This window comes from Maniola jurtina, chromosome 14 (assembly GCF_905333055.1).
Source record: "Maniola jurtina chromosome 14, ilManJurt1.1, whole genome shotgun sequence".
Classification (NCBI taxonomy): domain Eukaryota; kingdom Metazoa; phylum Arthropoda; class Insecta; order Lepidoptera; family Nymphalidae; genus Maniola; species Maniola jurtina.
Genome location: NC_060042.1, coordinates 307,989 through 331,980, shown reverse-complemented (window position 1 = coordinate 331,980; position 23,992 = coordinate 307,989). Strand labels below are relative to the sequence as shown.

At 38.5% G+C, this 23,992-nt stretch overlaps 1 protein-coding gene across 1 annotated transcript in view; it reads right to left on the bottom strand.

The window, feature by feature from the left end:
• Positions 1-2,662: 2,662 nt before the first annotated feature.
• The window catches only part of LOC123871556 (allatostatin-A receptor), a 107,258-nt gene continuing 85,928 nt past the window's right edge, over positions 2,663-23,992 (bottom strand). The window contains exons 2-4 of the mRNA XM_045915424.1: positions 11,469-12,387; positions 7,623-7,778; positions 2,663-3,321 (exon numbers count right to left, since the gene is read on the bottom strand). Of these exons, the coding sequence (XP_045771380.1) occupies positions 3,217-3,321; positions 7,623-7,778; positions 11,469-12,290 (1,083 nt within the window). The 5' untranslated portion in view covers positions 12,291-12,387 and the 3' untranslated portion in view covers positions 2,663-3,216. The remainder of the gene's footprint in view (positions 3,322-7,622; positions 7,779-11,468; positions 12,388-23,992) is intronic.

The window sequence follows — 23,992 nt, the reverse complement described above, 5'->3', positions numbered from 1 at the left end:
GCCACGTTGCGGGAATGAGAAATGTTGGCAATAAATAACAGGCAAGAAACGTTGCGTCGTTTGTACCTACTTACCTACCTATAAGTAGGTACAAGTAAAGGATACTTCATACAGTCGGGCGACAGAGAAGTCTAGACAGAGCAAGCGGGGCCACAGGGAGATAATTTGAGTAGTTTTTGAGGGTTCCGTTCCTCAAAAGGAAAAACGGAACCCTTATAGGATAACTTTGTTGTCTGTCTATCAGCCTGTCTGTCTGTCCGTCTGTCGTGTCTGTCAAGAAAACCTAGAGGATAGGTACTTCCCGTTGACCTAGAATCATGAAATTAGGCAGGTAGGTAGGTCTTGTAGCACAAGTAAATCCGATAACCGTAAATTTGTAGTTACATCATTTAAAAAAAAAATATGTTTATATTTTCAAAGTAAGATAACTTTACCAAGTGGGGTATCACATGAAAGGCCTTTACCTGTACATCCTAAAATAGATTTTTATTTATTTTTATGCATAAGAGTTTTTGCATAAAAATTGCATTTATAGATTTTTGAAAAGTCACTTACCACACCTGGGAATCGAACCTACTAAAATCTGTAAAAAATACAACCTGTACTTTTAATGCATCGATCGGTAGGATCAATTATAAGAAGGAAATCTCTCTAAGGAACTTGATAAATTAAATGAAAGCAAAACCATGAAATCTATTATATGTATATGTGTTATACATTTTTAATTTACACTAGTTCTTTTATATATTCATTCAAGATTAAATATACAAAAAACATTTGTTATGGGTCTCAGAAAAAGCTTTAAAAAGTCACAAAATTTTGCAAACGTTTCTTTAGACTTTACTTTTGCTGGACAGGCTTGAGGTTCTGGCGATAGTAGTTACCTACCTAGTCAAACTGCGTACAGCCTAACGCTGCCTGCAACTTTGCGATAAGGGAGCACCAACCCATTTTGTAATGTGTTATAAGCCTTAATGTTATGTGCTATTTTACCTGCCCCGTTGGTCTATCGGCTAGCTTATTCGGCTGTTCATCTTGAGGTCCCGGGTTTGAGTCCCGGCCCGGGCCAGATAAGCTACTGGGATTTCTCGTCAAGACATTCTCGGTAGCAACCAGGAGTTAAAAAGTTGCAGGTGTTTTAAAGCCGCCTGATCTTTATACATACCCATACTCTATCACGGTCAGAAGTTAGAATAAGGCTTTGTCTGTTACGTAATCCAACCAATTTGAACCAATTTGAGTGGTCAACCAATCTTGTCTTCGTCATTTCTATGGTATGACGTAACAGGGAGAGCCCTATACTAACTTCTCTCAGTGTATAGAGTAGTCTCAGAATGAAAAGTCATAGTCCGCCACGCTGGCGAAGTGCGGATCAGCATACTTCACACACCTTTGAGATACTATTATGGAGGTATGCATTTCCTCACGATGTTTTCCTTCACAAGTAAAGCAAGTGACAATTTATAACTCCGAAAAGTCAGAGGTGTATGCCCAGGATTGAATCCCCGACCCCCGACTAGAAGACGGACGTTATAACCACTAGGCTATCACGACTCTAAATATCTGCTCTGTCAATCATTGATCACTCTTGATTAACGGAATCGGCTGAAGTAGTATGTAGATCCCGCTTGATGGACGGAGGATTGATGATAAAACCAATTTTTATTTAAAACATTTACTTCCAATTTTATAGTACATTAAGCGTAAACAATATTTTGTTATTAAATAATTTATCCTATTTTATAACAAATAATATAAGTAATTAGATTTACAAGTTTGCAGATATTACATTCATGGGTTTGTTTTACCGTATTAATTTATAAACAATAGACATTTGTTGTTAATACTTTCAAAAACTTTATTTTTCTCCTTTACCTCATTCAAGACAAATAAAAAATTCAAGTATGGGTACACATTTTTAGGGTTCCGCACACGAAGGATGCCAACTAGACCCTATTACGTCTCTGTTGACCGTTCGTCTGTCCTTTCATTCGTCGTTAGCGGGCTGTATCTCATGAACCGTAATAGTAGGTAGAGAGTTGAAATACAGAGTGTCTAAGTATTTCTGTTCCTGCTATACCAATAAATAATAAAAATTTCAAACTGGCCGCCATGCAAATTAAAAAAAATCTTAGACGATGGTACTCACTTGACCGGTTTTATTAATTCAGAATATGATCTGCATTCTCCATCGCTGACAATTATTATTAGTTTAAATTTTAATTAGCATTTTATGCCAAATACAATTAATTATAAACAAGTGTCCATTTATTTATTCTTCTACGAAATAAAGAACTTCTACGCCTACATTAGTATTCTAATTTTTTTTATAAAATCTACAATTTCCCTACATAAAGCGACGCTTTTAATAACTTAATATAAATATTTATTTATTTATTAGTTCGATGCTATATTTCATACTAAAATACAGTATACTAACCCGTATATGTCGTAGTCACACAGAAATAATTTCATGTACTTTTTTATATACAATATTAATATTTTCACACATTTCCATATTTGGGCTCAATAAATATGGGAATATGTGAGACTAAAAACAATTATACATTCCATTTAACTATACATTACATTTTATTTTATAATTACAATCACATTTTTAGTTGCTTATATCATAATAAAATTAGGAAGTTATTCTTCTTAAAAATTGTACTTTTGTTAAGTTTTGTAATACTTAACAGTTTTACTGCATTTTTAAAATAAAGATATAGATCTAAATATTCTTTCTACATATAAACATCTATTATACACTATGATTGTTTACACGTAATTTTCTACAACTCTACTCTGTAACAGATTCACAAATTTCATTTATCTAAGATTAAAGAAAAAATAGCTATGAAGTATACTTATATACAGATTATAATTGATTTGTGTAAGTAGGTGATCAAATAAAAAAGCAGATTTCCTATTTTTCTACAACTATTGCATTTAAACCATTATCACAATAGTTAAAACAAGTAATTATTCAAAAAACAAATAAACTGAATTATACACTGTATTTCTAAACATTAAAAGTGTCATATATAAACATTATTTCTTTTATTTACTAGATAAAATTTATGTCACGGTTAAAAAGTCCAAATAATGTCTAGAATCACACAATATACAAGTGATTTCGAGCCGCACGCATGGATTATACACTTATACAATAGTGGCTTGCTCTGGTGCGATGTGCGTACGACTGCGCATCGATTCTCAGACGATGTCGTGGCAAGAGTTACCGTTGCCCGTGCGTGTCGTTTTCGTAGGCTGAGGTCGACCGGACATGCCATCGTTGTAGGGTGGCGGGCAATACATTACCTGGGAAATAAAGAGTATATTTGAGAAATATAATGTATAACAGTATACATACTTACATGTATAACAATACTTAGAAAAAAAAACCGGGAGAAAGTGCGAGTCAGACTCGCGCATCGGGGGTTCCGTTCTCGGGTATTTTTGCACGATAAATCAAAAACTATTATGCATAAAATAATAAAAAATTGTTTTAGAATGTACAAAAGCTCTTTCGTATAAGATGCCCCACATCTTATTTTGAAAATTGAAAATACTGTTTGTTCATGAACACATTTTAATTTTTGTTTGGAGATGTAGCGGTTTTCGGATTTTTTCTTTACTTGCGCTATAAGATCTACCTAGCTGCCCAATTTCATGATTCTAGGTCAACGGAAGTACGCCATAGGTTTTTTTGATAGACACGACAGACAGGTAGACAGACAGACAACAAAGTGATCCTGTAGGTAAGGGTTCCGTTTTTTTCTTTTGAGGTACTACCTAACCCTAAAAACCAGTAAAATATAATAATTACGTAAAAAAGTAGAACAAAAAAAAAACTATCTCTAATTAACAGTTCAATGAATTTTCACAAGTTTGACATCACAAGTAGATTTCAAATAGGTATGGCGGTGTTCTTAGTCGAAATTCATAGTGCGCTTTTACCCCAAGCCTTTTGAATAAAACCATCCAACCTTTCCGTTTATGTAGCGTAAGTAATTTACCAACTGTTGCCAAACCCTGACACGTCAAAAGGTATCACAGGTAACCCGCGTTTATGAAACCTATCAAACATATTTGAGGGTCGCAAAAGGGGCTAAGAAGGGCCTGCCTTCATCCCTCGTCAAAACGAAGTTTAATTGACAATGGTACTCGTCAAAGAGCTGTATTGAAAATAGTATTTTGATAGATTAACCCACATTCATTACAAGTTACCTCTTAGACCACCTCCCTGGCCTAGTGGTAAGAGCTGTGGTCTTATTAGTGGGAGGTAGCGGGTTCGATTCCCGGCAGGGGTTTGGAATTTTATAATTTCTAAATTTCTGGACTGGTTGGAGGCTTCCGCCGTGGCTAGTTACCACCCTACAGGCAAAGCCGTGCCGCTAAGTGATTTAGCGTTCCGGTACGATGCCGTGTAGAAACCAAAGGGATGTGAGCTTAATAAACACTGCCATACCATGCCACTGGCATATTATTGTAAATTGAAAACTTGAAAAAAGCAACCGCCGAGTTTCTTGCTGGTAGACTTGCTGCTCTTCTCAGTAGGAATGGAATTCCGAACCAGTGGTAGAGTATTTTGACGATTCAAAAGCACTTGTAAAAGTTTAATTGAATTAAAATATTTTGAATGTGAATTTGAATACCCCTTCCATGTAAGCCCGCATCCATCTTAGACTGCATCATCACTTACCAAGATGAGATTGCAGTCAAGGGCTAACTTGTATCTGAACAGAAAAAAAAATTGGGAGGTCGGGGGTTCGATTCCGGACACACACCTCTAACTTTTGGAGTTATGTACGTTTTAATAAGCATATTTTTAAATTTTTGTCTGGAATGGTGTAGGACTGACTATAGCAATGTCAAAACACAGCTAGGGCGGTAGCCTCATATCTTTGTGCGCTTAGACAAATATACATAAAACCCATAAACCGGACGGAGTCGAAATCCATCATTAGTTCACGTAAATAAATCCGCCCGCATGTTTGATCTGTCGACGATATATTTTCTTTGAACTTTTTTATAATATGCCCACATCATAAATAATATTCATTCGTTAATCCATTGTTTTCTTTGTCGAAAACCTACTTTTACGTCATGGAATCTGTTTTTTAGGGAACTGTTTCGCAGAATTGAAACGCGGAACAAGTTATTGTAAGTAGATAAATTAATTTGAAAGGTTGTATCTGGTATCATTATTTTCTTTGTGTTGTAACGTTTTCGACAAGTCTCTAGCAAGGAGTAAGTATAAAGTATATGACAGTATGACGTGCAAATGTTGGACAAGCCTAGGTAGATAAAGAGAGAGCCAGAGCGTGCCAGAACTTCGTTATTTTATAAAAGCTGAAAGCTTCTCTGCGTTTTGTCCCCAACACAGGGAGGAACGATCAGCGACTATGAACATGGTGGTATCATGGTGGCTTTGGGAGATAACAGGTAATAAAGGTGTAAATAATCACACTAATATTATAAAGGCGAAAGTTTGTATGTGTGTGTGTTTGTGTGTGTGTGTGTGTGTGTATGTTTGTTACTCCTTCACGCAAAAACTACTGGACGGATTTGGCTGAAACTCGGAATGGAGATAGATAATATCCTGGATTAGCAGATAGGCTACTTTTTATCCCGGAAAACCAAAGAGTTCCCACGGGATTTCGAAAAATCTAAATCCACGCGGACGAAGTCGCGGGCGTCAGCTAGTCTTACATCAAAGTATAAAGTCTATTTTTTATATATTTTCATCTGCAGGAAAATCCTCATGGATGCCCCAGGCATAAAAAGAACCCAATCACAACTAAACGCTAAAGTATATTTGTTTGTTGTTCTGTTCTTTTAACCTCGCTGGAACGGATCGACATTTTTTGTCGGAAAATGACTTGGCTGCTTTTACACGATTACCTATAAACAGGAGTACAGGAAGGTATAATTTTTTCAGGGTTCATATATGTACCTATAGGTATATGAGTTTCTTTATACACCCTAACTACTCAATGTCTATATTACCTACTACTTTTATAAATTACCTGCTTTATCTATTGTTCTCATTGAAGCATTTATGGAACAATTTTCGCTTTAATTGCGTTCTGTGGCATGGCTTTGTCAAATTATGATGAAACTTGGCACAGGGTGGCCGGCGAACAATATAGCTCATTTGAATTAGAGTTGACAGTTAGTTGGAAATAATTTCAGTGCATGAATCCTAATTGTACTTTTGATTACTTTAGCTTTCATATCACGGTTGAGAGGCACGGCTTTTGACGTCGTATTTCTCATATTTCTGGATCGTCACCTCTTTCCACTAATCACTAATCATATTATAATGATAGACCTTCGAGATATAATATTGCAGTTGGTTCTCAGATTTTTCTAGATACGGCTCTACTAAGTGAATGACAATAGGAAAGGCACTTATCCAGTATTTCAAAGGTAGCATACTATGAAAAATCACGTGACAACCACCTTCAAATGATTTAAAGGTATACATACCTATGCCCATATAATCAATAATGTCCATCCCTAGATTATGTTCAATTCTTCTAAGAAACGAGTTACCTTGAGGGCATATTATTTACTATTTACGTCCCACGATTCGTCTCCAATTTAGTTACGGTATTTACACTTGCCTACACACTTGAAAAGCAATCTGAAGCGAGCTTAATGTGCCTTACTTAGAAACAGCCTATAAGAAGCTCGTCTGCTCTAATATTAACAGACGAACGAACTTGCTTAGAGGCTGTTTCTGATCGATCCGACCCCATTCTAAGTAAAGCCAGGATATCTACTCGTGTGGCCACGCTGGATCACTACATATTCTGTGGGCGCAAGTGTGGCCATAGCTTAAAGCTACGCATACTCGGTAGCAGAAAAGTAATCAAATCGTAAAGTTTTATTATTAGAAAATTAGAGTTCCATGCGGTATCAGAGGAGTTGGTCTGCTAATTAACAATTTATCACACTCCCCCACCATCCCCCGGGGCGAAGGGGGGAAGAGTAATTGAAAGTATTCCTCGGGGTAAGCTACAAGAATTACAAGGAAATTGGAAAAAAACGAGAATGTATTTTGTGAATGAAACAAGGACGGGGCTTTCTTGTTTGTCCGCCAGATATGGACTGAATTGGAAAATAGCTTCGGGTATTTTCGAGTCAACAAGGGAAGTTTTGTAGATATGTTTCATTTTCTAATTAATTTCGAGATGCTTTGATTCTTCTTCATCATGATCAATCCAAGATGTACGCGAGCACGGGTGACAGTATCTGCGCTGTCTCCGCGGAGTAAGTCATGCTGTATAATTACGACTGGTCGGCCTCCCTTCCTGAAGGTGATCCTGAAGTTCTCAGACAGGAACGTGTAGAGTACGGGGTTGACGCAGCTGTTCATGTACGCGAGCACGTGTGACACTATCTGCGCTGTCTCCGCGGAGTAAGTCATGCTGTATATTTACAACGACTGGTCGGTCTCACCTTTCTGAAGGCGATCCTGAAGTTCTCGGACAGGAACGCGTAGAGCACGGGGTTGACGCAGCTGTTCATGTACGCGAGCACGTGTGACACTATCTGCGCTGTCTCCGCGGAGTAAGTCATGCTGTATATTTACAACGACTGGTCGGTCTCACCTTTCTGAAGGCGATCCTGAAGTTCTCGGACAGGAACGCGTAGAGCACGGGGTTGACGCAGCTGTTCATGTACGCGAGCACGTGTGACACTATCTGCGCTGTCACCGTGAAGTAAGTTATGTTGTACGCTTGTAACGCCTTCACTAGTAGAATTATCTGGAACAAGGAAAACATGAATTACTGTAATATTCTTGTTGAATAGAAGCAGATGTCACTTTGTGGAATCCCATGATATGCATATGACGTGCAGTACCACTCGCCCTTCCACTACTAAGAAATCAGGAAAAGCAAGCAACACACACCAACACACAAATCTTCCAGTGTGGAATGGAATCTTAAAAAAGAAGTGGTAAGGACTCTCAGCAATAAATAATCGACACATAGAATATAGCGTGACCTATGCATAATCTCTTTTGATGAAGAAAAGGTAATAATGAAGGAACCCCACTAAATGACAGTTTTCTCGACCCAGCTGTTAGTAGCTGCAATGTCCGTCATTCAGTTTCTGCTATTATTTTTTCCTCCTTTTAAAATTTTCCATTCAATAATTTTTATCATCAGATATGCTAACAGCAGAACGATGATTTAACGGGATTTTCAAAGCACGCAAAAAAAACGGTCAAAAAACGTGTCTTATCTTTCAGGTTATAAAGTTCAATCTTTCATTCTTAGCTGTAGGTTAAGTGTGACTTTGAACAACATCCAAACGTTGATTCTCATCGAAAATCGTAACACTAACAGTTAACAGTAACAATTAACAGTAACAATTAACAGTAACAGTTAACAGTAACAAGTACTTAATAGTAACAATTAGGTAAACAACATTAACAGTTAACAGTAACAATTAGTAAACAACATTAACAGTTAACAGTAACAATTTAGTAAACAACATTAACAGTTAACAGTAACAATTAACAGTTTTTAAGGTCCCGTCCCGAAGGGTGTCAAGTATCACGGAACCCTGTCTCTAAGTCTGGGCTGTCCGTCGTCTGTCAGTCTGTCAGCGGGCTTTATTTCATGAATCGTATTAGGTAGAGTAGGTAGTTCACAGAGAATGTATTTCTAGCGCCTTCTTCCATACATTGAAAAAAAAAACCGGCCAAGTGCGAGTCAGACTCGCGCACTGAGGGTTCGGTACTAGGGTATTTTTCCTGACATTTTGCACGATAAATCAAAAACTATTATGCTTAAAAAGAAATAAAAATCTGTTTTAGAATGCACAAATAATGCCATTTTATATGATACCCCACTTGATATAGTTTTCTTACTTTAAAAATTGAAACACTTTTCAATTTTTTTTTAATGATGTGACCAGAAATTTAGTTTTCGGATTTATTCCTTTACTTGTGCTATAAGACCTACCTACCTGCTATAAATATCATGATTCTAGGGCAACGGGAAGTACCCTATAGGTTTTCTTGACAGACACGACGGACGGACAGACAGACAGAAAACAAAATGATTCTATAAGGGTTCCGGTTTTCCTTTTGAGGTACAGAGCCCAAAAAAAAACATTGAGGGCAAAAAGAATGCGTAATAACTAATAACGGATATTTACGAATACGTGAATTTTTTTTTTCATGCATACTAATTTGGGTACTATGGAATTTGTATAGAAATTCTCTTTCAACCCCCATGAGCCACCACACTATGTTTCGAAGCTAAATTATATGCCTTGCTAGCATAATATTTCTTTCATTATACCAATGCAAATGTGAGTGTGGTACAAGTGCATAAGAATAGGGGTTTCAGGAATCAAGTTATATTGGAATATTGTTGCTTGTTATATTTTATTTCATATTCTTCGGACGAGTTCCTTGTTCGTCATCACCATCAACCCATCGCCGGCTCACTACTGAGCAAGGGTCTCCTCTTAGAATGAGAAAGTATTGACCAATAAATAGTCCACGTCACAATACGTAGAGCTCTCAGGCATACAAGTTTCCTCATGATGCTTTCCTTTACCGATAAAACAAGTGATAGAAAAAAAGTTAGAGATGCTGGGAATCGACGCCTCGGCCCCCTGAATAGGAAACCGAAGCGACGTTTACGCGTTACGACTACTTACGACACCTCAAAAGTCAATACATTTATTCAAAGTAGTTACTATTGTACTTCTTTTGATGGTCAGAATTGTTAGATTCGTAAGATAATAATATTATAATGGTGATGATTAATTACGTAAACTTAAAACTATGAGGGTTCCAAACGCGCCCAGGACTGAAAAGAGCCCAACACACTGGCTTGGCCACGTCCCTGGCTACGTGGCCGTGGTTTCTTCTGGCTAATTACCTGGCCAAATAAGTAGCACAACACCATGGCGTCCCAGAGCGTGCGGTCTAACTCTTTTGACTTGTACCACAGTACCAGGCACGCACTGCCCTAGTTTCGGAGTCGTTAATTCCCTTTTATTTATTGACTGCACGTTTCTATAACTCTCCGCTTTAATAAACTCAAATTCATTACATTAGACCCTTTTCATTTGATTAATAATTACTTATGAATTTATCGTAGGACTCACTCCACTGTTTTCGTAGCTTTAACTTTTACAACCGTATAAAAATAGTGAGCAAACGAGCAAGCGGGGCATCTGAAGTGATTATTGCAGTTCTATTTATTTCTTTTACTCAGATACAAGTTAGCCCTTGACTACAATCTCACCTGGTGGTAAGTGATGGTAATAAGCTAAAGATGATAATCTAAGATAGAAGCGGGCTAACCTGGAAGGGGTTTATTAGTTTTCATTAAACCCACACTTGTTTGGTTTCTACACGGCATTGTACTGAATGCTAAATCGTTTGGCAGCACGGCTTTGCCATGGCCGAAACCTCAGACAAATACAAAGATTATAAATATTTATAATTCTGTGTCTACCAAAGATAAGAAGGATCACTTCGCTCTAGCTTCGTACATCCATGCAGTCTACATCCAGTAGTGAAGCATTTTGAAGTTAGAAGTTTATCTGTCATTCTCTCAAGCCGCTTGAAGTTAGGTACGGGTAGAACAGTTCCTAGGTATATGCAGTGGGAGAAGACCTCAAAATTAATCAATTTAACTACTCCTCTAATTTAGTTTGGAGCAGCGGAAGTTACTTAAACTCTATTACAGCGAAATTACAGTTTCTTTGATTAAAATAATTCTCGGATACAACGCGAGTGGCGGTTTCTCGAAAGTTCAGTGTTTATCAAAGGGTTTGCTTGTAATATTTTGCTTGTAATACTTGTGGCCGCGCCTGTAATATTGTACCTAATTTGTAATGGTAAAGTGTGTAATTTTGTAATTCATGTACTTAATGTGAATTTAGGTAGTAAACAAAATTTTAGAACAACTGTCGTTTTTGTTTTAATTCGCCTCATTTCGTGCCCGCGAGTTTTTAATGATTTTGACTGTATAGGTACTGGGTATGTGTTTGAATTTAGATTTTGATGGAAACTTTCTTTTTCTTTGATTTTCCGGGATTCTATCCCGGAAAATCAAAGAGCCCGGAATAGCCCATGTCCGTCCCCACTCTCCAGGGTGCATATATCTACAGGTAGATATAATGCCCGCGACAATCTGCGTGGATTTAGGTACTTTGATATTTCGGTACGAAAAGACAGCTGGTCGCTTTTCAGCCTCCACGATAATTTGTCAGCTTTGAATGGAAAACTATGTCAATGGCTAGCTAATGGACTACTCTTCATTCTTTTGATGCAGATTTTAAAAGTAGCAGTCTCAAACTGTGTGTTATAACTTATAGTAATAGCTTTAGTCTGCATAGTCGATCAAACTAGACATGAATTATTATAAAAAAGATAACAATTTTGAATTCTGTGTCTGTAAAAAGTCAAAATAAAGTATAATTACCTGTATAGGACACCAGCAAACGGCGAATACGACGACAACCACGACCACCATCCTGGTGACTTTCTTCTTTCCTCTTCTGCTCTCCGCAGACACCCTCCCTCCTGGAGCACTCTTCCATAACCTTGACAGCATACACATGTACAGCACGCTTATCAACGCCAGTGGTATCACGTAAGAAGATAAGAAGAAGGACATTTGGAAACCCAGTTTGCTATAACCTTGGTCCTCCAGAAACACGCAGGAAGAGTGGTTTCTATGGAAGTAGAAGTACTCCCGCTCCCCGTGACATATGCCTACAGGAATAGCTGTAGTTAAGACCACCACCCATATACATGCTATCGCTAGCAACGCATTCTTCTCTGTTCTTATTGACATGGAAGCGATAGGGTGGACAACTGCCATGAACCTGTCTAAAGACATCAAAACGAGGGTGTACACTGAAGCATGGGCAGTCACTACAATGAAGTATTGCACAACTTTACACCACAGATCCCCGAACGGCCATCTAGGCATGACATAATCTGTAGCAGTAAACGGGACACAGAAAATTACAAAGAGCAAATCGGCAACCGCTAAGTTTATTATTAGTAGATTTGTGGTGGATCTCATCCCAGGGTTGGCAGCGACGACTAATACCACTAACGCGTTGCCAACTAATCCAACTATTCCTATAAATCCGAAGAAAATTGGCACAACCCTTGATACGACCTTCTCGAGTAGATCGTCATTTTTGAATTCTATGCTATAGTTGCATCCTACTAGGCTGGATTCTTCGCTGGTTAGGTTTAGACATATGTTGTAGATTTCTTCCGTCGACTCCATTTTGAATTTCAGTGGATCATGTTACTTGTGTGCTTTCTTGTGTACTTAGCTTCTCTTGCATTTATTAAATTGATGTCTTCCATAAGCATTGGATCACCTGTAACAATAAAAAATAACGTTATTTTATTTTTACACGACTGCGGACAAAAGGAGTGTAAAATTTTCAGGGTTCATGTATGTTTGTATGTATGTACCTACATCAGTTTCTTTGTTCATTTAAATGTATGAGGTATCGTTAGAATCCTCACATCATCTCAAGTGACACTGGCTAAATACATTTCTTTTTGAAAAAATTTAACATGGCGTTGTCATAAAGGAGAACATCGCGAGGAAACTTATATACTTGAGAGTTCTTCATAATGTTCTGAAAGGTTTCAAGTTCAAAAAATGAGGTTTTACGTCAAGTTATTCACATATTTCAAATTTAAATCAAGTTCTGAAGGCGCTATAAAATTCCGTATATTCGTACGTAACGAGATGTGGATGACGTAATTACGGGAACAAAGAATGAAACCAGAACAAACAGCCCGCACGCATCGCGAATATATTATAACCCGTGACAACGACTGGGTGGAGTATAATATATGTGAATATATTAATATCATGAACTTGAAATTGAGATGATAAGAAAATAAATTGTTCTCAAATATCTAAGAAGACACGTGGAACAATGTTAAAAATATAGTTACTATCTGAAAAATAACAGACAGAAAAACACACTTTCAGTTTATAATATTAAAAATATTAGAATGGATTGAGCATGAATAACTTAATATAAGTTACCGAATATGTTTGACATCATATTTCCATTCTCTGCGTCATAATAATATTCATAAATAAGTAATTAATATAAGCATAAGCTTTTGTAAACCAATTTCTAACACACAATATAATTCCTTATATTCGCATGTAACGTTGTCTGGATGACGTAATTACGGGGACAAAGAGTGGAACCAAAACAAATAGCCCGCACGCGTCTCGAATATGATATAACTTGAAATAGAGATCAGAAGAAAAGAAACTGTTCTCAAATATCTATGAAGACATATGAAACAATGCTATAGTTATTATAAAAAAAGAAACAGATAGAAAACACACTTTCTGTTTATGATATTAGCATGGATAACGTTATACTATCGTATGTGACCGAATCTTTTCGACAATGATTTCCATCTCTTCGTCAACTAGGAATATTAACATAAGCACAAGCTTATATAAACCAATTCCTAACACACAATGAAATAGCAAGAAACAGTTAAAAATTATTTTGCTATAATCCGCCAACAGAATAAATCTGTATGGTCAAACATGCAGTTACAAGCTAAGCACCGCTTACCTCCCCAACCAAGCAATAAAGCCAAGTTCCCAAGCAAGCACTGCCACCACCATTCACATGCAACACCACACAAGACTTTTCCACTACTCTCGACGCACGTTTCGCCCCGACACCGGAGCATCCTCAGGAGATTTCGACTTTACAATACAGCATTGTAACTGCATGTTTGACCATACAGATTTATTCTGTTGGCGGATTATAGCAAAATAATTTTTAACTGTTTCTTGCTAAACATGAACTTCCGCAAAGTAACGCCTGATTCTATCCAATACACAATGAAATTCCTAATAATCGCACTTAACGCGGTCTGGATGACGTAATTAAGGGAACAAAGAGTGAAACCAGGACAAACAGGAGAGAGGGTAAGATCAGGGTGCTTGCCTCGAATACATAATCACGCCGACGGACGCAGACGAGGACGCACACGGGGTGAAATGCGCTACGACAATGGTTTTTGCTTGAATATATTAATATCATGAACTTGAATATGATAACTGAGGTCATTAGAATATTAATCATTCTGGAATATCCATTATGACGCGTGAAACCAATGCTTACTTTGCTATAATAATCCCAACCAGTAAGAAATAACAAGTCGACTTACTATTCTGATGTCTTTTTTACCCCCGACTCAAAAAGAGGGGTGTTATAAGTTTGACGTGTGTATCTGTGTGTCTGTGTATCTGTGTATCTATGTATATGTGTATCTGTGTATCTGACTGTGGCATCGTAGTGCCTAAACGAATGAACCGATTTTAATTTACTTTTTTTGTTTGAAAGGTGGTTTGATCGAGAGTGTTCTTAGCTATAATCCAAGAAAATCGGTTCAGCCGTTTAAAAGTTATCAGCTATTTTCTAGTATTCTTGTAGAAAAGAAGGTTAGATAACCCTTAGGTTCATAATATTCAAGTGTCAATTGACAAATGTCAAGCTGTCAAGATGGACGTTGCCTAGATATACATAATTATTTATTTGAAAATGATTTGTCGGGGGTGTTGAAATTTTTTAATTTATACTTGTTAAGTGAGGCTTTTAAAATAAAATATCTTATGATATTATTTAAATTAAATAGTTATTGGTGCTGCAAGTGCGGCATGATGGAAATAGCAGTCGAGGCGGAAATTAAACATGATCATCTAAAAAAAATACTCCTATTTAACTGATCAAAGCCCAGTTCAAACGCTTGGTTGGACCTAGAAAGCTGTAATGAACTTAAATATGAAATATAATTACCTATCTATTTAAGAGGGGTCTCTCCGTCATTCACTCCATACAAACGTAGTTCATCTCTCATTGGAATACTAACCAATCATACTCAATGGAATTTTGCAGAAACGTTCCGGGAACTAATATCTATGCCTGTGGTTTACTAGATTTCCGTTAAAATATTCGGTTTCAAAGTTACGTGGTTTTAAAAATTGACATACAAATCTTTGAGCCCCTGTAATTTTAAAACTACATATTTTTAGAAAAACCTAAAACACCACTAGTTTCTAGAATATGTCTGCAAAATTTCATGGACTTTGGTTGCTTAATATTCAAATGAAATTGGGGCTACGATCGTATGGAGTAAGTTTCGGAGAGAGCCCTGTTAATTCAATTCCGTTATTATTTCAATTCAGACGATATCATGATGACCACGGCATGTTCTGTCAAAAACAATACGCAAAGCAAAAAAAATCCTACGTAATTTACGTGACGTAGTTCATTCGTTTAAAACACGTTTAAAATTAGGTAACGTTTGGCAAGTCTGTTTGGCTTATTGTGTTCGCATCACAAGGGGTGTTTGTGCTGGCACTCTTTGTTCCCCTAATTACGTCATCCGATCCTCACTACGGCAACTCTGTGACATCATTGACATGAAGCTTTGTGGTATGATATTTGAACTAACGGGTCGAATTACAAAATATCTATCTTTTTGAAAACAACTGAAACTCAGCTTTTTTTACTTTAGCATAAGTTTTCCAATCCATCAGCCTGTATGAGTGTACTGCTGCACATAGGTCTTTTCAAGAGTGTGACACCAAACACGGTCTATTCCCTTCCCGAGACGCCTTCTTTATATCATCGGTCCAGCGGGTTGACCTATACTAGCCTTGTATACGTGGACTCCACAGTCCACTCCAGAACACGTGTGCTCCATCTACCGTCGGTTCTGCGATACACATGACCTACTCATTGCCACTTTTTGGTCCACTTGTCGTTTGCTTCTTTTCTTTTTTTTTTGTTCTGCGAATTTCTTCGTTCCAGATTTTATCCACGAAAGTGATACCCAACATAGCTCGCCCCATAGCACCCTGAGCGACTTTCAATTTGTGGACGAGGCTGTCAGTGTCCGTTTCCATACGGCATTACATTTTCATACAAAAATCGATAACGTTTTTCTCACTGTAAATGTAGTCCATTTTTCATAATTTTTAAATGTTGTAGATACATGTTATTATTATAATGAAAAACTATGCTCGTACGTTTTAATTTAAAAAAAAATATTGCCTATGTTAAAAGTTACAAGCGTCTAAATATCCATACTTTTAACCTAAAATCTTTCTTGAATTTTTTTTTAATGTAGCTAAAGTAAAATACTAACAAAATAAAACGTAAGAGCCTAGATTAAGGTATACCTACTGAATCTAATGCGATCAAAATTGTCTAATTAATTAAAACAATATTTCAAGAATAAAATGCCTACTGGAATATGAAAAAAATTTGGAAAAATTAATAACTAGACTATCCTCTTAAAAGTAGGTAGGTATATATTTTATGTAAAGTACCAAATCACGAAATAACTAGAAATCTCTAGAGGTTTGTTTGATGTTCTGAAAATAAAAGGGGTCTCAAGATGCTTACAAATAATGCCCCGTAATTCCTTTCATATTTTAGGTTTTATAAATAAACCTTTGTGTAAATAGCAAATACTTACAGCTTTGGTCAAAGTTAACCTTAACAAAGGTTTCAACGTTATAATATTATTTATGGTAGATATAATTATTGGCGTCACTCAGAAACGCAGCTATTATTTAAATATTTTTATCGAATTATTGGAATGTCCCCTCCAAAACCAACACAAAAAAACACAAGTTTAATGTGCAAGGTTATCCGAGAGTTTTAATCTAAACAAACTAATGCCAAAATAAATAATTTAATTAGAGCGTGATTGCTATCACAACATCTAATTATTCAGTTCACGATCTAAATACCGAAAATATGCGATATCGCTCCGAATCTCAGAAGGAGACTGAACTAAAACCTTCAAAACACCCGTATTTATGCAAGTTCAATCTTGTTAGCCTCCTAGTAACAGATTGTATGACATCGAATGAGCCAAATATCGATTTTACCAAACTACCTTCATCAGCTAAATTAATAATTTTATATTATTTTTGACAACTCAAATCAACTTTTTAAAAATAACCTTACAGTTCGGCCGTCCTGAATTTAACACGCCCTCGTGTTTCTAAATAATCTTGTCATGTCAGTCGCGGGCTTCCTTGCCCTAAGTCAAATCCAAATCATGGGCTATCCTGCCCTCCGTCAAATCATTAAAACCTACCCCTGAACTGCCAAACTCTCAGTTTTAATATCAAGTCAACAATAAATCCAAACGACTAACTTCTCATTCGATGTATACAAAATCTGAACCACTCATTGCAAATTACTTTCCAATTCACAAAAGACTAAATTATTAAAAAAAAACTAAAAATTTTAATCACCAAATCAAACTCAATAAAAATTTTAATCAAATGTGGGTTGTTTACAAAAAGATACCAAAGCGAAATTAAGACAACGTGAGACACGTCCCGCTTCTGAATTATTGGCGTCACTCAGAAACGCAGCTATTATTTAAATATTTTTATCGAATTATTGGAATGTCCTCTCCAAAACCAACACAAAAAAACACAAGTTTAATGTGCAAGGTTATCCGAGAGTTTTAATCTAAACAAACTAATGCCAAAATAAATAATTTAATTAGAGCGTGATTGCTATCACAACATCTAATTATTCAGTTCACGATCTAAATACCGAAAATATGCGATATCGCTCCGAATCTCAGAAGGAGACTGAACTAAAACCTTCAAAACACCCGTATTTATGCAAGTTCAATCTTGTTGGCCTCCTAGTAACAGATTGTATGACATCGAATGAGCCAAATATCGATTTTACCAAACTACCTTCATCAGCTAAATTAATAATTTTATATTATTTTTGACAACTCAAATCAACTTTTTAAAAATAACCTTACATAAGATTAGCAACATAATGCGTTTAGGTACGGCTCGTAGAGAGTTTTTGAATTATTCAAAACTAGAGGATGCCCGCGACTTCGTCCGCGTGGATTTAGGTTTAAAAGATCCCGTGGGAACTCTTTGATTTTCCGGGATAAAAAGTAGCCTATGTCGGTCCCCGGGATATACACTAACCCTATACCTTTCGTCAGAATCGGTTAAACTGTTGGGCCGTGAAATGGTAGCAGACAGACAAACAGACACACTTTCTCATTTATAATATTATATAAGTATGGACTAGCTAATGCCCGTGATGCTCCTCTGGACTTAGGCATTAAAAAAGTTATGATTATATTTATGCCCAACAACGCCATAATTGTTGCGATAATCAACGTGTTAATCATGTCTAATGCCAATTGAATTGAGCTTAAAATCGTCGAACGCCAAACGGCATTGTAAATTCCGTTATATGTTGATCGTGGCTATACTATCTACGTTTAACGGAAAACGCCGTTAAACATCGCGCCGTTGGCCGTTAATGTGGTGGGGACATCAAAGGATTTAGGTTCATAAAAATCCCATGAGAACTCTTTGATTGTGTGACAAAATGTCAAGTTCTTGCTAAGCTGTGCAAATCAGAAGTAACAGACAGACAGAAAGACACGCATTTAGCTTTTGCCCGCAACTTAGTTAGCGGTAGGTACATATTTTATGTAATTTATAGCCTATGTTACTTTTAAGAAAGTAGCTTTCTAATGGTAAAATAATAATTATTAGATTAGATCAGTAAATTCAGAGTTTATTGATCACAAACAAGCAAATATTTCCTGTATATAATAGATATTTGTTAGTATAGATTAACACAGCTAAAGAGATAAAAATTCATAGCTGTAAATTTAAAATTAGCGTGGAAACGCCGAATCTTGTTTGCCTGAATATCATTTTATACGGTTTGCAGCTTTTTACTCCATTTATTTGAATAAGTAATTAATTTTTTACATACTGGTCACATTCGATAGCAAACCAAACAAAATGGATTAATATAAAAGTTCCGAAGCGAAGCAATATTGATACTTTTTATTGGATATGGCATATAATCAGAACGCTGTTTGCGGAAGGTTACGTGACAAGCATTCGGCCCATTTCATTGGACCATTTCACAGGTAGGTAGCATGTGAAAAATCTCATGAAAATCATTTTCATATTACATAAGTTGTAACACTTGTACATTAAGTACTTGAAGTAGCCTGTGAAAAATCACGAAGAAAAATCTCACTTACGCTAGATTGTTTCAACGCACGCGCACGGTCATCGACCCGAGTCAAAGAGCGCACGATTGAGAACACTTACATCACTGTGTGTTAGAAAAGCAATACATCTAGTTAAATCAATGTAGTAAATAGCAGTTTGTTACGTTTTACAGAAAACGAGTTTTCATTCTCAACATACAAAAATATAAGTGTGAAAATTCACTTTTCTTGATAATATCAGTGCTATTGATCTTGATCCTAATTTTTAGTTGAATGTAGCAAACGATTGTAAATAAATAAATAATAGAAATAAATCGTCCGTGCAATAACTGTGAAGAAAAATAATAATTTCCTTTTCAACATGCAGCCAATTAGATGATAATTATTCGAGTCTTCATCGCCATGGGTTTGGATTTTAAAAATCCCGTGGAAACTGTTTGGTTTTCCGGGATAAAAAGCGGCCACGTGCGATCGCACTGAGGGTTTCGTACTCGGGAATTTTTTCCCGACATTTTGCACGTACTCGGTTATTGCAAAACGTTGGAAAAAATACCCGAGTATGGAACCCTCAGTGCGCGAGTCTGACTCGCACTAGGCCGGTTTTTCCTTTTGAGGTTCCTCCAGGATGCAAACTATGTCTCTGTACCAAATAGATGATATCCGCGATTTCGTGCACGTGAATTTAAGTTTTTTAAGAGTAAGTAGTAGTGCTGGGGGTTTTGTTTTTGTTGATTTTATTTTATTTCAATAAGAACCACCAACAGAAATTACGGGTATAGAAGTTTACATGGTTTATAAGCCTTAGGCGCAGCTATTTCGTAAAACACAATAAAGTGCCCATTTTATCTTTTTGAAGGGGTAATAACCTTTCAAATGTTTTTCAAAAGAAAAATAAAGCATTACAGCGATGATTTTTTGCGAGAATCTAATTTTGAAATGTTTATAGTAACTCAGAGCCGCTTTCCGAGATTCTGAACACTTTCTAATGAAAAATAAACAATTCGCTTCGACAGTTATACGGAGATTTGTGTATTTTTACTGCTTAAAAAAAATACTAAGAGAATAAGTACCTAATATCGTTCTATTCTTATATATTTTTTAAATCCTCTTTAGTATGAGTAATCTAGTTAGTTATGAGTAGTCTAGGAGATGGAGTTTCTCTTAGTGGTCAAAAACGAGAGTTCCAACATAGCTCAACGGGTTGCAAAATTGAAGTGGCAATGGCACTTACTTAGTTCAAGATAACTCAAAATTTAAACGATACAAAAACCTCTATAAGAAAACTAAAAAAGAGCTGATAACTTTCAAACGGCTGAACCGATTTTCTTCAATTATAGCTTAGAACACTCTCGATCAAGCCCACCTTTCAAACAAAAAAAAACTAAATTAAAATCGGTTCATTTGTTTAGGAGGTACGATGCCACAGATAGATACACAGATACACAAACTTATAACACCCGTCTTTTTGGGTCGGGGGTTAAAAAACCGATAGACGTGGGGATTTCAAGGTGCTTGAATTGTGACCTCGCACACTTTAAAGCTTGTACCATTTTTTGTGTTGTTTCGGATTGACTATGCTGCGTAGGCCCTACTGGCCGCTACAGCGTCACCGGGGGGGGGTGGCAAGCGCGAAGCTCCGCCTGGGATGAGCCCTAGGGCTCGAAGAAAATAGATGTAGAGGTCGGAGGCAACGTCCTCCTAAGGGCGCCTCCTGTGAGGCTCGGACCACGGCTTAGGCTGACGTTGGGATGGGTGGATTGGTCGGACTAGCTAGTCCACACGTCCCCGAGGCCGTGGCGTGAGTCCACGTCCGGGTGACGTAAGAAATCGGGGACCTCGTCTTCGCCGGCGAAGACGCTGTAAATTGTTTGAATCGTGTAGCCCTACAAGAAAGGGAGCATTGTCCGTCATAATTTGGTCGTCGGGATCGTTAAGGACGTGCTTTGGGCGTCTTTTGTCGGGAGGGTCGTTACGGTCGGGGGTATAAGTTGATGCCCCAACTACCAGGGGGTTGGGGTGTTTGGTGGCTTTCTCAAAATAATTTTTGGAAAGTTGTTTGAAGTAATAGGCTATGGTCGGGAGCTGGAGGTCTCTATGGAGGTCTACATTACGCACGTACCACGGGGAGCCTGTGGCCATGCGCATGAATTTGTTTTGTAGGACTTGGAGGGGTTTGAGGGAGGAGGGTGGCAAATGTGCAAATGCGATGCAGGCATATGACATTATTGGCCGGATGCACGTCTTATATAGCGTGACTTTATGTCGGAGTGACATTTTGCTCTTAGCGCAAATCATGGGATAAAGACGACTCATAACATACGATGCCCTTTTACGGACTCTACGTATGTGCGCCTTGAAGCTCATCTTATTATCGAAGGTTACACCCAAATACTTGGTATTAGTTTGCCAGGGAATGGGGCGGTCGTAAAGGGTTAATTCGGTCCGTCGGAGTGTGTCAAGTGATTTTCTTTTTGCCTTTTGAAAGAGCACTGCTGCGCTTTTCTCCGGGTTAACCTCTATTCTCCAGAGGCGGAACCAGTGGCCTAGGCCACTGACCGCCTTTTGGAGTCGAGCTTTAACAATTTGGAGTTTTACATGAGAGCTGAATAGAGCGGTATCGTCCGCGAACTGAGCTATGTGGACATCGGGGGATCTGGGAATGTCGCTGGTGTACAGCGCGTACAAGAGGGGTGAGAGCGCGGAGCCCTGAGGGACACCTGCTCGGATAGGCCTTGGGGAGGAAAGAGTCCCGTCCAGTCGGTAGCGGAAAGTTCGATTGGTGAGAAATTCTCGTAGTAAGTGTACGAGTCTTTCGGGCACGCCTAGATGGTATAGCTTATATATTAAGCCGGCGTGCCACACCTTGTCGAAAGCTTTGGCTACGTCAAAGAAGAGGGCTCCCGTAGGGACACCATTCACACTGAATCGATTGAAGTTGTGAAGGATGTGCTCCGTGAGGCGGTGCACTTGGTGGACGCACGAGTGTCTGGATCGGAATCCGAATTGCTCGTCGTTTAGGAGGTTTTTCTCCTCTACCACGGACTTAAGTCGGCTGAGTATGACTTTCTCATACACTTTGCCAAGGGTGTTGAGTAAGCTGATGGGTCGGTAACTTGTAGGGAGGTTCCTAGGTTTGCCTGGCTTGGGGATACCTATGACGGTGGCTTCTTTCCACCTATCGGGGAAGGAGCAACCCGCCATGAGGGTGTTAAAAATGACAACCAGGAGGTTGATTAGTATATCGGGGAGTAGCTTAAGGGTTTTGTTATTAATAGAATCGGGACCTGGAGCTTTTTTGGCGTGTAATTCCTTGATAATTTGACGAACTTCGTCGCTAGTCGTCGGGGGGATGGGGTCGCCTTCTGGGGCGGAAGAGAAGATAGTTTCTAGTTTGCTATCAACTAGTTCTATTTGGGCTTTGTCTATAGAGATGGTGCTCGGGGAGCATTGGGATTCTAGGCTGTCGGCCAAGCATTCGGCCTTATCGACATCTTCAAAAGCGGGAGGTTGGTTGGGACGTAAAAGTGGAGGAGTGGCCGAGACAGGGTCGGCTTTGAGAGCTCTCGCCAGGCTGTAGTAGGCTACATGCGAAGGCGTTAGTTCACTCAGCCTCCTGTCCCATTGTTCGTCACGGAGTTCGGCAAGGCGAGCCTTAACCTCCCTCTGGGCTTTCCAGAGTTCTCTCCGGTTGTCGGCGTTTGGACATGCGTCATGGGCTCTACGTCTAGCGTTTTTGATTGTGATAAGCTCTCTAGCGTCGTCCGGCAGCTGTCGACGGGTGAAACCGTTCGGCATCTGTCGGGAGCAGGCGCTGAGAGCATCGCGGATGTGGTTGGTAAGGTGCAGTGAGGCTGCATGCGCTTCATCTAAGTTATCTATGGTGTCAGGAATTTGGGATATGTGCACTGAGTCTATAGAATTAAGTTGCTCGGCGAGCTTCTTGAAATCAATGACTGTTTTTGTCGGGGGGGCCGCGGTGGGCGGGGGTCCTAGCCGCATTAGGACGGGACGGTGGTCTGAACATAGCTCGGATAGAACCTCTAAGGGACTCACCTGAAGGGCGATGTTCTTCAGAAGGGCTATATCGAGTATGTCCGGTCTGTCTGTTGCAATGTCGGTCATTGGGTAACGAGTCGGTGTGTCAGGGGCTATAACTATGAAGTTAAGATCGGGCCTATGAGTCAGTCTTTCGAGTTGTCGTCCTCGTGTATTCGGGGAGCGGCAATTCCAACTTTGATGTTTGGCATTAAAGTCTCCAGCCAAGATGACGGAGTCTCCTAATGAGAGGAGTGCGCGGATGTCGCTTTCTAGAAGGTCTTTCAAAGGAGAGAGATAGATTGATGCTAGTATGATCGACGGATGGCCGGTCATACTCACCTGACATATAGAAGCTTCCATATTGGTTAGTTGTGGAGGATCGAGAGGAGTGCAATGAAGGGCCCTTCTGTAGTATATGGCAGTGCCACCCTTAGCAGTGGCCCTGTCATTTCTAATTAAGTTAAAATTGGCAATTTTAGGGTTATTTCTGCTAGGTTTCAAGAAGGTCTCTTGAACTAGGAGGATGTCTGTTTGGTGTGCACATACAAAGTCGCGGACTTCGTCCATTTGGTCGATAAGGCCGTTTGCGTTGTAAAACGCGACAGATAGGGAGTGGGGTTTTAATCTACCTGTGGTCGTACTACCCATTAACGGTTGAGTTGAGGTTTTTTATGGAGAGGAGGAGACCCAGATGCTGGGTGAGTGCTGAGACGGGATCTTTCTTGAAGGTCCGAGCAAAAACTTCCATCTCCACTATGTCAATAGTGGCGAGGACAGTTTGAATTAAACTGAGATTATCCGCAGCGTTTATTACTGCGGACGTCTGGAGGGATTGCTCCGTTAGGGTTTTGGGCT